The sequence below is a fragment of the Prinia subflava genome, chromosome 2 (assembly GCF_021018805.1).
Source record: "Prinia subflava isolate CZ2003 ecotype Zambia chromosome 2, Cam_Psub_1.2, whole genome shotgun sequence".
NCBI lineage: Eukaryota > Metazoa > Chordata > Aves > Passeriformes > Cisticolidae > Prinia > Prinia subflava.
In genome coordinates this window covers 70,883,412-70,896,926 of record NC_086248.1, presented here as the reverse complement: position 1 = coordinate 70,896,926, position 13,515 = coordinate 70,883,412, and the positions used below count along the sequence as shown (strand labels likewise).

The 13,515-nt window shown below is 41.8% G+C and overlaps 1 protein-coding gene across 5 annotated transcripts in view; it reads right to left on the bottom strand.

The window, feature by feature from the left end:
* Nucleotides 1-144: 144 nt before the first annotated feature.
* The window catches only part of PCNX2 (pecanex 2), a 154,348-nt gene continuing 140,977 nt past the window's right edge, over nucleotides 145-13,515 (bottom strand). For all 5 annotated transcript variants that reach the window (XM_063390480.1, XM_063390478.1, XM_063390481.1 and 2 more), the window contains 2 exons: nucleotides 8,517-8,965; nucleotides 145-6,488 (listed from right to left, as the gene is read on the bottom strand). In XM_063390480.1, coding sequence (XP_063246550.1) covers nucleotides 6,315-6,488; nucleotides 8,517-8,965 — 623 coding nt within the window. In that variant the 3' untranslated portion in view covers nucleotides 145-6,314. The remainder of the gene's footprint in view (nucleotides 6,489-8,516; nucleotides 8,966-13,515) is intronic.

The following is a 13,515-nucleotide window of genomic DNA, read 5'->3' as shown; positions in this document are numbered from 1 at the left end:
TTTCATTGATTTATTTCTGTAAAACACACCCAAAGTTGTATAGGGCTGGATGGGCACAGGTATTTTTACACACGCCCTGTAAACACCTTCTGGGAGCATGGAGGAAATGTCCTTTTTCTCTCCTGGAAGCAGAACAAGGGTGGTACAAGCAATTGCACCTCCACAGCCTTATTAAAGGATGCCACGGACTCATTCCCTCACTGCCTTGTTAGGACTGCCCATCTGCCCAAATCCGTTTGGATGGTAGTACTGTGTTCATCGTATTTAGGGAAAACTCCTCTTAGGGTCTGCACTTGACAATGTATAACTTCTGGCTGCTTTTTGCAAAATAAGGTGGTGCCCTAAAGACACACTAATCCCTTAATTACTTCAGGCATTCTGCTCAGACAAAACACCTTTTTAGATGTGGAGGACTTGGGACCAAAGTAAACTTTGTCAGGGCTGTATGCCATAGATTTTTGAACAGAAACCTCTCTGCACCAAGGTGTTGGATGCCCTACTGTTTCAATGTTAAGTCTCCTAATCTGTGAAATGTGCTGCAAAGGAATAGTTCTTTCAATGATTAAAGAGTTACCCAAAATCTAGCACAGTTTTAGTGGCATTGCTGTTGAGTCTTCAATGAGGACTGACCTTTAAAGCTAAATAAAAAATGGATAGATTTGACACTTCTCTGGTAGAGGCAAGGAGGGGAATTCTGTTAGGAGTCAGTCTCCTGAATTCTGGTTCAGCCGGTATTGCTGAGAGATCACTTAAAGTGGTGTTTATTCCCCTTGAAAGTAGATATATTGCCTTGCATGTAGTGCTGTGATGCCTACTGTAGTCCCATCATTTAGGAGAGTGCAGGGAAAAAAAAACCCAAACAATTGCAACAAGAAGTTTGGGGAACTTTTGATCAGTGCTTATAGTACTTTTAATCCATTGTCTCGTGGTTCAAGGAAGACCTTTTGTTCTGAGGGTGGAGTTACTAGAAAATGCAGGTGGATTTTTCCTTCTCTGGAACTGTGAGTTAAATATCAGCCCTTTTAAACGAATGCATATTTTTGCTACTGACATCAGTGTCTCTTGTTTACTGCTCTCTATCTCAAAATTGGTGAGTGTCATTAATTTGTTGTGCATTTTTAAGCCTGTTTTCTCTCTCTGAGCTAGAGTGCTTTTCAAGAGAAATAAAGAGAGGTTCTGTGATCTGTTTCAGCAGGAGAATGTAGATGACCTTAACAGTCATGTCTGGCCTTTAAATCTCAGACGGTCCTGAAGATACGATTTGCCTGTTTCAGTGTACGTCGAGTGAGGGAGAAAGTTGTATTTCCAACTGCATGTTAAGTTTTTATGACAACTTGTGTCTACTTTAAAGGTAAAAATTTATTGTCTGGTCTTGCACTAGTAAAATACTTGGAGGGCCTTGAGAGCACTGTAACAGCAAATGGAGCGTTCAAAATTCCCCTGATGGGCCAATTTTATTAATAGCACACATTTGGTGAAAAGCACCTCTGATGTACCAGCTAGATTCCAGATGACAGCATTAGTGCACCTGCAGGTTTTAATTGGTGCAAAGAAGGGGAGAATGTGGGGTACCAATTACTGTCTGGAAGCCTGAGAATCAAGGACATTTTTGGCCACAAGTCTTGTAATTCCAGCATAAAATTGCACACAGCATGGGATAAACAGGGCATGCATTATTTGTCATGCATTAGGCAATTTTTGACTTGTAAAACTGCGTAAGAGAGGTGAATCTTCAATACTGGACCTACAGCAAAGTTAATTATAAGTAATATGTCTGTGTTGCAGATTTAAGGATGTACAACACTAGTGAAACATGGTAATTAAATACCAGCTCCTAATGCAGGGAGTAATCTAAATATGGCAATAATTGGGTATTTTAAAAAAATGCATTGCAGAGAAGATGATTATCACATGCTGGAGAATCTCACTGGTAATTCTAATCTTCTATAATGAGCTGCACAAAATTCAGCTAATCTTTAACTTACATTTTCCAGTAAGAGCCATCAGTTGGTGGGCTAGAGACAAATGCAGATGACATTTCTTGCCTTATTCTAAAAAGCATTTTTTAAAAAAACTGTGAATGACATCACAGAGAATCCTAAGAACTTAATAGTGTCAGAATGTCATTCATGGATATTGAGAGTATCTAGTGGTCATGTCAAGGAAAAACGATTCACACTGCTAAGTCCTTTTCATTGAGATTTGTCTTCAGTGAAGTGAGTGCCAAGATTTTCTGTCTATGGGAATGAAGTGAGACTTTCCAACAAGAACTTCAGTTCCTCAGAGAAGTTGCATGACACTACAAAATGGAGGGAACAGCCAGCACCTCTGTTTTTTATTTTTGGAAGAACAGGAATGAACTTTGCAGACTATGTCTGTCACTGGTTCCTACTTGCTTGCTGTGGTGGGAAACAGCTGGGCTGAAGGCCAGGCTGGAGCTTGCCAGTGTTCCTAGTGGATGTGAGCAGCTCAGCAGCCTGGGCTTGGCTTTAGTAAAAAGCTACTGAAAGTCTTTTTGCCAGATCATCAGGCCATGTTTCACCATTATGAATGTAGCAACTGGCTTTTACTACATGATGTAAACAAGAGCCTGTGTGGGAAAAGAAATTTTAGCAAAACAAATTATGAGGGAGGCAAGTATCCCATGCTCAGTGCAAAGACTGAAGTGCATTGTTTGTGCTTGTTTTACCATATTATCCTCCCTCCTGTAACCTGCTGTATTGTTCATGTTCCTCCCTGGTTGTTGAGAGTGGATAAAATCACTCCTAGTGTTTGTTTTCAGCAGTGGTGATGTTATCTGAGGTTAAGCAGGGGGGAGGCAGAAAAGGCCTCCACCTCTGCATCCCTTCTGACTTTTCTATGAAAGAACTGCATGTACAAATGGTCTTGTGGATTGAGCCCTTGATTGCCTCAAAGGACACATTCATCTTGCTAACAAGATGGGAACGTCACTATTTTCATGTTGTAGAAACAAAAACATTCTGGACTTGGCTGAATGAGGTAAGTGGCCTCTGCAGCTCTGGAAAAATCAAGCATAGCACCTGATGCTCTGATGGAACTCTTGATGAAAGGTCCTTGCATGGTGGTGGTGGCATCCTACTTACATCACAGCTGTAGCAAGAGATCAGGCACATAGGCAAACTGTTAAGGCTGAGCAACTTTAGGGCCAAGTTTTAACAGTTTAGCATTGTGAAACCCATCAGCAGGGTCACAGGTGACATAAGCAAGTGTGTTTGCATTGCTTTTTTCATTTGAAGGCCAAAACCTGCCTCAAAAGTGGCATACTTCCGTCTTGCAACTCTAAGGCACTTTGTGTGTGAGGGTAAGTATCAAGCTGTTTTTCAGGAGTAAAGGTGTTATTCAAAGCCTTCATGTGTACGTAGGCACTGGTGCTGAGGACTCAGATGCTTTTTGGTGTCATGCAGAGCTGTTTGGAGCAGCTCATTGTTCAAATTAGGCCTTGTGTAAAGGTTAGGCTCCTATTTATTAGCTTGGTGTGCACCAGAGCCGTAAATGCACTTCTGTCACAAGCAGAGTTAACAGGGTCTATCTCTACCTCATGAAAAAATGGGGGAAGTCAAAGATGTGTTTAATTTATACAACCTCATGCCTAGTTGCAGGTTTCATTTCTAACCATTATGTCAGATTATTTGGTAGGATTGGCTCATATTTAAAACTGCTGCATATAGCAGTAGTCTCATTACTCGAACAGCAGACCATCTCCAAAAATATGGAGAAACATAATATGGGAGAGTTTGTGCTCATTTTGATTCATTTTTTTCTGTGTTACGCTTGTTAGCGGTCACTCTTGGGTTTTTTCAACCCACTATACTACAACAGCAACTTTAAGTCAAAATAAAAACTCTGTAAGTCATGGCTACAAAAAAGGAGCTCATATTTGAATCTTACCTTGACTCCTGTTTTGCTGTGCTTTCTCACTTTGCACAAAGGCGCTAGAACCTGCTGTTTCTGGCAGCCTCCTGGGCAGCAGGCATCTGGACTTCATGGCACAACTGCTCTCCCCAAGGAGTTATGGTCCAGGGGACAGTGACTTGCACTCAGTCAGGAACTGAGAGGCAGCTGCATTATTTTAGGATGCAGTACCAGAGGCTGTGGAGATGGTGGAGTCTTGCAGAAGATGTGCTGCTGGGGGAAGGTGCTGTCCCTGGGCCTCAATCCATGCTCAGCAAATACAGTGGTTGCCACTGAAAGGATTTGTGCAGTCATTCCCCAGTCTGGTTTAGTATACTTGAGCTGGACACACAGAATAATTTAGGTTGATTGGGACTACTGGAATTACTTATTTTTGACGGAAATTGATTCAAACTTAAAGATGTGAAAATTGGAGGCCTAAGTGATGCTAGGGAAATAGGGGAAAGTTCTTGGTGCTTTCCAGAGCCCCTGTTAGCACTGCCTTCATGCAGGAAGACAAAGCAGTGATGGTTTATCCTGTGGACTGCCATACAAAATCCTCCAAAGAGAAATGGAGCTGGTGGCTATTAGTAGGAGCCTACCTGTATAACCTCCATCCTTCATTTGTAATGAAGCACTTCATGAACAGTGTGGTGGGACAAGAGTCATCATCTGCCAGAACTGGTCAGAAGGGAGCAGCTGAATTCAATTTTCTCTTCCACATCTCACCTGGATGCTAGAGGAGGCACTATAGGGCCTGAGCTGTGCTGATGACCATGTGTCTAGAGGGCTGCATATGAATACTCTGCCTTTGTGAACATGAGCAGAATTTTTCCTAGACTGTGCTAAGCTTTATTAATAATCAACTCATCAAGATGTGAACTAAAAAAGGTTCCTAATTCTGTAAGGCAGAAAGCAAATGAAAACAATGGCAAATAGAAGACCCAGAAACTGCTGCTGCACAAAACATACTTAGATCATTTTATTTTCACTCAGTCTTACTTCTACTATTCAGATCGGAAGTGTGGCACAGTAGGAAGCTCAGAATGCAACTGAGTATTGCCTAACAGTAATGAGACTTAGCTACAGCATCTCTTGTTAAATCTTGTTAATTGGGATAAAGCCTGGCTGCACATCATTGTGTTGAGATTTAGAAACAATCTATGGTAGTTACAGTAAAGAGGAACAGCAAGACACTGATAGCTGCATTTTTTTTAATTGGAAAAAAACCACACACATGTTTGTTTAGACTCTATAGTAGAGGAAGGATTTGTTGTACCCTTTTTGGTTTCAAAGTAGTCATGCATTCCTGTAAATCAGTGTTTCCCAAACCTTGTGAAGGCATGGCCCTCCCTTTTTGTATCATCTGTCTTTATTGGCAGCCGCTCTGTTTTCTCTGGGGGAAAGAAATCAGAAGGCTTTGTAATTACTGGCTACAAGTGTTTATGGACAGTGAGTTGTGTCCGGCAATTAAAGGTATTCAGCTGTTCCCTTCCTAACACAAACACTTCCAGACAGTAAGTACAGCCTGCTCTGCACTTTTCTGTCCTTGAGCAGGACTCCCTGTGGCCCTTTTGCAACTCCTAAGGGTACTGTTGCTTAGAATTTGAGAAACACTGTTGTAAACCAAACAGGAGCACGAGATAATACCTAATTTAGGCAAAGCTGCTTTGCAAATAAGGTGCACCATATGCTTTGAAGACTCCATGCACTGGATACTTTCTTTTCTTACACTTGACTTTTGTTAATTGGTGTAGCGTGGCTTGTTCACACAGTATTTCAGTATGGCTGCATGCAGTATATCAGTCTGAGATGCTGTGTTACTGTTCAGCATTAGCACCTGCATAACACATCAAAGAAAGATGAGATTTGCTGTTGGAAAAAAAAAATCAGATTTAGCTCTAATGTTACAGGACACTGTACTGTCCTTTTATGTATTCATTGCTTCTGTTCTCTGTTCTGTTGCTTCTGTTCTTAGTTGCCTTTTGCTATATGTTATATACCAAATTTCAATTTGCATGCAATCAGCTGTTCAGTTATGGTAGGAAAGAGACGTCTTTTGTGTGCTTTTCACTGAGTTGTATTAATATTTCCTACTGTATTCGTTTGTGATTCTAACCATTCCAGGGGCAGGAACGTTTAACAGGTGGTATTCATTGTTCTAGGATTTACAAGAACCTGAGATGAAGTGGCACTGTGTGTTTTTTGGGATATCTTCCAACCCTACCCATGCCAAGGCCATTAGCTGAAGAACATCCGCCCTGTAATATTCTTGTGTAGAAGTTAGAAAAATAAACATTTGAAGATTGCTTATTACATTTGAAAGAACCTAAACCTAAGTGCAGCTTTCTGACCTGTATTTAATGCTAAGAAGCACGTGGCCCTTGTGCTAGGAATGCTCCTTACTGCTCCTCAGACAGGCTCTGCTGAGAAGCTGTGTCTTCCAGGGCCATGTCTTCCTGGCTGGCCCTTCTGCACTCCAGGTTCCGACTCATGAATAGTGCATGGGCCGGACCCGCCTCCTGCTGGGGTCTTGGTTCCGTCGCATCTGTTCCTTCACAGGTCTCAGTGACTTGCTGGAAAGTAAGAAAGAAAAAGTCAACTAGTTTAGGAAATTTCTAAGTAACACTTCAGCTATTTTTGAAGTGACAGGTGAAAAAAGTTTAAAAATTGACGTAGGGATGTCATTCTGTGAAACTCCATGGGATTCTTAACATGCATTATTCACAAGGGAGTTCTGAAGAGGTACTTGTCACACTTTGTGTAACGCATAAATTTGGAAAAGTAGACCAGGAGCTGCAGGTTTAGTACCACAGATGTACATGTATAGAGAACTGTAAAAGAATTTGGATTGAAAAGGACTTCTGGAGGTCATCCAGTCCAAACTGCTGCTTCAAGCAGGGCTGACTTCTAAGTTGTTAAATCGGGTTGCTCTGGAGCTTGCTTCATACACCAAATTTTAAATCCAACTTACAAAGAAACCTTTTCATTAAAACTGGAATGCAATTATCAGTCTGAAAACGTTAAGCACAGTGCTGCCCCACCGTAAGGAGTCCATTAAGATAAAAGTATTCCAGAACTTTGCTGTATGAACGTTGAAATGAAACGCTTCCTCGTTACTGCTTTCAATCAAATGGGCACCTGGACTCTGAGCAGTCACTTTGGCCAGGATTCACCTCATCTAAATGTCACCATGTGGATTTGCTGTGTCATTTAGGATGCCAATTGGTGGCAGAGAGATACAAGTCTTCTGGGGAGAATTTCATCCTAATAGCTCCAAGGATGAAGTGGATGAAGGCCTCTTCACTGAAAATAGAAGCCTCAAGAACCTACTGAGACATCGTGTCCAAATTTTAGATAGCTTGAAGTTGGACAAGGTGAATCCTACCATTAGTACTCAGTATTGCAGATTGGCTGAGTTCTTACAAATCAGGCAATAAACTGAGAGTTGGAATTGTGCCTTCTAATTGGAAATATTCAGCTATATGTGTAGAAATATTAATACTTGTTACAGTAACAAAGCAGGATTGGACCCAGATGACCAGTATTCAGTTGACTCCTGTTGAAGTTCATGGTGAAACTCTAGGGAACTGTACCACACATGCTATTTTGGGGTTGAGAGCAAAATATGCACAGGCCAAGGAGCTTTTTTCACTTGAGCTTTGGAGAACTCTTTGGAAACTACGGAAGTTATACACCGTTCAGAAAGATAGTAACAGAAAAGTTCTTGGGACTTATATCTGCAGTGTTCCCCTGTCACCAGTTTGGTTTCCATTTTGATAAGCCAAATGCAAAAGGGTGTCTAATTATGTTGTCTAATTGCAGTCACCCTTTATTTCTAGTCCATCTTCTCATGTTTCTGCTGTCTGGTGCTAAGGTTAATTTTCAAAATTCAGGACAGCAATGGATGGCAACCAAAGTTAAATAAATACACTTAAGTAAACAATAAAACAGTAACTTTACAATGTGAATTGAATTTTTCAGGGAAGATAGGAATAAAACTGCCAGTATATTGAAAAGAATGCTCAAAGTGTGTAGTGTTTTGCTGTTAGAAAATGCTTAATCATAGGGCATGCTGGTTTCCTTTGGTAAATATTTCATAGAAGATTCCTTTGACTAACTTGCAGCAACAAGGTTTCAGGTCTTAGACTGAATTTCTGGTCAGAGAGAGGGAGAGAAGAAATCCACTATTCATGGGAAACCGTTCCTTTTCCTCCGGATAAAATAATTTTAAGTCCTGCACAGGACTTGAAGCAGGCAAGGAAGGAGCTCTTTAGTCTGCTATAGACAGTCAGCACCTGGGCTGCAGAAAATGGAGATGAAAGTCCCTGTTTTGAGTTAAAGTCCCTGACTGTGCCCCAGTTTGCAATTTCAGGTGTGTGCATAACAGCCCCCCCATTAGTTATTCACAAACTCTCACTAAACAGTCTCATTGTGATGCAGCAAAATCCCCCCAAAATACCAAAATCCCAACTGTTTTGGAAAAAACTGTTTTCTGACCACTGAGAAGGAAGAAACCCGGTGGTGGTGAGGACAGTTAAGAACCAGACAGGCGAGCAGCACGGGACTCACACTCAGCACTGCTGGTTTTGCTTCAGCCTTACCCGAGCTGCCTGGCTCGCTGCTCTGGCAGACGGCCCCATGGCGATGTTCATGCTGCTGGACGACTGCGTGTCGCTCGTGTTGCCTCCGTCGGCAGCCGAGAGCCCAGAAATCACCAAAGCACTTGAAAAACTTCTCTTGCCAAACAGCAGGCTGAGAGTTGAGCTGGTGGAGGAGGCCAGGCTGGACCTGAGCATCGCTGCAGCTCGGTCCTGCACAGTCAGCTGGCCAGCAACAGGAACAGCAGGGGACTGAGAAAACACAGATGTTGCCGAGTTGTGGAATGATAGCTGACTACCAGAAAGCCTCTGGGCAATTTCGTGGGCAGATGTAGATGTTTGGATGAAAGGCTGGCGGCTTTCTACAATTGGTCCAGAGTGACTTGAAGCAGGGGGCCTTTGGTTTAAAGCAGTGTGTGCCTGGACAGACTGACTCCTGGGTTTTCTCCTGCCTTCAAAAGAAAGATTAAATATATTAAGTCAGTGAGCCCATTCTGATGAACCCCCATGCTATTGACGGTGTCCCATGTGTACATACTACTGTTGGCATACTACCACTGGTTTTATTAGCATAAGAACTCCAAGAATAGCAAAGGTAACAAACTCCTAAATGTATGAATCTTTTCTGTGTTTTCCACTACATCTGTTCTGAGTTTTGGTCAAAATAGCTCTAGAGGCTGTGCACAGAGTCAAAAGACAGGGAAAAGAGAAGAGACCCCAAGCAAAGCACTCGAATCACAGGCTCACAGCTTTTCTGCTGCGTACAGTTTAATCAGCCCAATGAAGACTGAACATGGTGTTGCTGTAACTCCGCTCCCCTTTGACAACCACACTAATGGAATATTGAATATGCACCTTAAATGGCTTGGTATAATTAAATGTAACAATGAAACCAAAAACCTGTAAGTTAAAACAATGGCACATTTAAAAGAATTATTCCTGCATATAGGGAGAGAGAATTTGAAAATTCAGCCAAGTGGAAGAATACAGCATTCAAGCCACAAGAAAGTTTTTAAGACTAACAGTAAACACTGAGCTCCAAGAGAGACATTCACAGTACATCACAGACTTGAAAAGATGTGAATGCTTTTAGGTAGGATATGCTATTGGAGGTCTGAGTGAAGCCCCCATAAGGCTCTTGTCCCTTTCTGGGAAGCATCTCAATGCAGCCACTAGTGGATACAGAAAGTAGATTAGATAAGCTATTCTGACATGCCTAGACAAATCTTTCCTGTACAAATACATCCCCATATTTAACATTTATATCAGCACCTTCTGTCATTCAAGCCAACAATTTCTGTATTTCTTATACTTGTGTATTTAAATAGCCATGGAAAGCAAAATAAATCACAGAATACTGGCCAGTGAACCTACCAGAAGCCTGCTTGTACTCAGGCATTTTGCCATGGGTTGGTGCATGCCACAAGCCCCAGCAGAGCCCACTGTTTCTGTAGACAGGCTCTAACCCAGGTTTACACAGCAAATACCCAGTCACAAGAGTGCCTGCTTGCATTTTTTTGCTCTCCAGGAAACTCCAAACATTAACACAAGCTGGCATTTTCGTTTCCTAGCTATAGCTGTGGGGTGGGGAGTTGATGCCAGGAAATCTGTTGAGAACCATCAACACAGAAACTAGTTTTTCTGGCAGGCATTTTCAGGCTGTTGGTAATTTTTTTTTTTTTTTTTTTTGCTTTGGTTTTCCCCAATACCCAAACTCCTCCAAATACTGAAATTTTGCTGGCAGAAAGGAATATAAATCTCACATTATCTTCTAAAAACATGACTGCTGCATTCATGCAGGTTCCAGCAATGCAGAATCTCATATCCAAGCCATTGACATTATATGGCTGAAACATGCTGTTTTATATCCACAGACCTGCTTTTCAGAGGCTGGTATCATTATCCCCATTTTTCAAATGCTGATGCAAAGAGAAGTAAGGTAACTTGGCACAAAGTCAGATGAGCAGAGCTGGGCTACAGCCTAACTGGAGCTCACTCAAACCTAGTTGGTTTGGCAAGTACTGGACACTTTCACACCTCATTTGCAATGTATCTTTAGCTCTACTTTTATACTCCAAACAATAAAAATATAACTTTCCTAAGTAATAAGATCCCCGAGATCTCTTCTGGAGAATGATGGGACAGGCACACACATGGCTCTCAGAAGCTCCTGGACAATGCTCTCAGGCACAGGATGGGATTCTTGGGGTGGTCCTTGCAGAGCCAGGAGTTGGACTTTGATGGTCCCTGTAGGTCCCTTCCAACTCAGGATATTCTGTGATCCCATGGCCCCTGTGTACTGCTCTGCCAGTGTTCTCTGTCCTTTGCGTGCAGTGATGGGCGCCAGGCCTGGCTGCCGAGTCCGCGGCTGTGCGCACGCACGTCTGGCCTCCGCAGGGATCCAGGCTCTTCAGACCCTGGGGTTCTGCTTCAGTGCTTTGGTTTCTACATCTGATGGTTATTTCAATAGGTTACCTTTCTTCAATAAAAAGAAAGGACCGGAATTAAGAACAGAGGGGCTGTGGTGTGTTAGTTTGCGCCGTGGCTAACGTGGCCAAACATCTGTGATTTAAATTGCCAAGCTGACCCCTGTCCAAAAGTATTCTGTATTCATCTCAAATGCAGTGGTTGGCATGCTGGGCAGGAGACCACCCGCAGCTACACCTAAAAATTCTGTCCCTGAAAACACTTAGAAAAACAAAGGCTGTTCTATAAACTGCATCGTGAAATAAGGACACTTGGGGGGAGAACCCCACTTGTTTCCAGTGCTCCTGATTTTGGCCTCGCTTTTATAAAGGGCTTTCACTGCATTTTGCAATTTTGCAGACTCAGTGGTACCAGGCTGCAGAACGTAATATGAAATAGGAAGAAGTTAAATGCACTTGATGCACAGATTATGAATCTAGAAGGCATTGCTATGATTATCTAGCCTGTTGCCCTATATAGCATGGGCCATAGAACTTCCCAGAATTAATTCCTGTGTGGTTTTATTAATTGCTGCTGTGATTTTTAAAAATGTATCCAGCATCTCCAGTCATGGAAAATCCACCTTTACCCTTAGTCTCTTGTTTCACTATTTATTGACTCTCCCAATATTAAAAATGTGCTCTTGATTTCAAATCTGAATTTGTTTAGTTTTGTTACATCCAAGTCTGCTCAGACCAATGGTCTTTGACCCCTTCCACTGCCCAGGTAAATACTTACAACTACGATCAAGGCATCTCTTACAATACCAATTGCTTGAAAGTGCTTTATCTTTCAATACAGGATGTATTTCCCAGAATTCTGATCTTTTTTGGTTCTTCTTTGAAGTGCTTCCAAAATAAAAATGTCCTTAAATTAGGGCACTAGGACTGAACGTGGCAGGACAACAATATTATGGTTTTTAACAGGCATAGCATAAGTTCTTTTCCAGTGCTGTAGTATTGCCTTAAAGTCCTGATACTTACTGAAGATCGAACAGAGCTTGTTTTTTAACCAGCTCTCTTAAAACCCTTCTTAAATGAGTCATTTGGCTTTGCTCAATTAAGCATATAATTTTGATAGCCACTCTTTCATGTTCTTTGTAGATGCTAGGATGGAAGGAACTGTTTCATGATCAGATCACAGAAATAGATTATCTGTGGTTTTTCCCAATATAAACCAGACATTTTGTTTCTCATTTCTACATACCGCATAGTGGCAACTCTGCCTTTCTATACAGTGACAGATCAAGACCACTGCTAGGATTTCTTTTGCTTCTAAATATTCTTTAAAAATAAACAGCCACAAGCTCGCTTTTATCTGTTTGTCCCTAATGACCCTAGCCAAAAACTCTTCTTGTTTCATTTTCTACAGTATCTCAGGAGTGAATACAGATTTCCATTTGCTACCATTTTCTTGCATTTGTTGTGCATATCTTCATTTTACCAAAAGCCAGATTGCTTTTCTTATTTAAGTGTGACTTTCTCTCTTGATTATGGTTTTCTGGGCACTCAATCAATAGGTTCTTTTAAACAACGCACAATTAACTTACTTTATTGTATGGTATGCTCAGGATCATTATATCACAATTAAGTTTGCTACTCTGATTACCATTGTGTCAAACTATGAGTATGCACATGGGGATTCCTCTAACACTAGACACAATTAAAAGCAGCAGTTATTTCATTCTTGCAATGTGATTTATATTCAGGGCAAGATTTATTCCAGTCCTGCCCATTATCTTTATTGATAGGTCAAAATGATCTAACAGGAAACAAACAAGTGTCAAAATCCTCAAGTTCTGTGCTTTAATTTACACAATAATACCACAAACTTGTTGAAATGTAGACTTAATTGGCTTTAAATTACAAGTCCTGATCCCACAGTGATAGATCTGACAGTGACCCACTGGCAAACTTAGAATCATCAAATGGTTTGGGTTGGAAGGGACCTTAGAGCTTGTCTAGTTCCAAGCTCCCTGCTGTGGACAGCAACACCTGTCACTAGATTAGGTTGCTCAAAGCCCCATCCAGCCTTGAATACTTGCAGGAATGGGGCATCTAAAACTTCTCTGAACATGTCCCAGTGCCTCACTGCCCTCACAATAGAGATTTTTTTCCTAATATCCAATTAAATCCCTAAACCCTCTCTCAGTTTGAAGCCATTCCCCCTTGTTCACTCCACTTTCTTGTAAAAAGCCACCTTCCATCTTGTGAACTCCCTTCAGGTACTAGAAAGTTGCAAATAGGTCACCCCAAACCCTTCTCTTCTTCAGGTTGAACAAACCCAACTGTCTTTGCCTTTCCTCATATGTAATCTCTCTGTATATATAAATCTATATATGTAATACAGTATCCCTTCTCTGGACCCGCTCCAACAACTTGATGTCCTTCCTTTGCTGGGGGCCCCAGAGCTGGATGCAGGGTTCCAGCTGGGGCCTCAGCAGAGCAGAGCAGAGGGACAGAATCCCCTCCCTGCCCTGCTGCCCACGCTGCTCTGGATGCAGCCCAGGACATGTTTGGTTTCTGGGCTGTGAGTG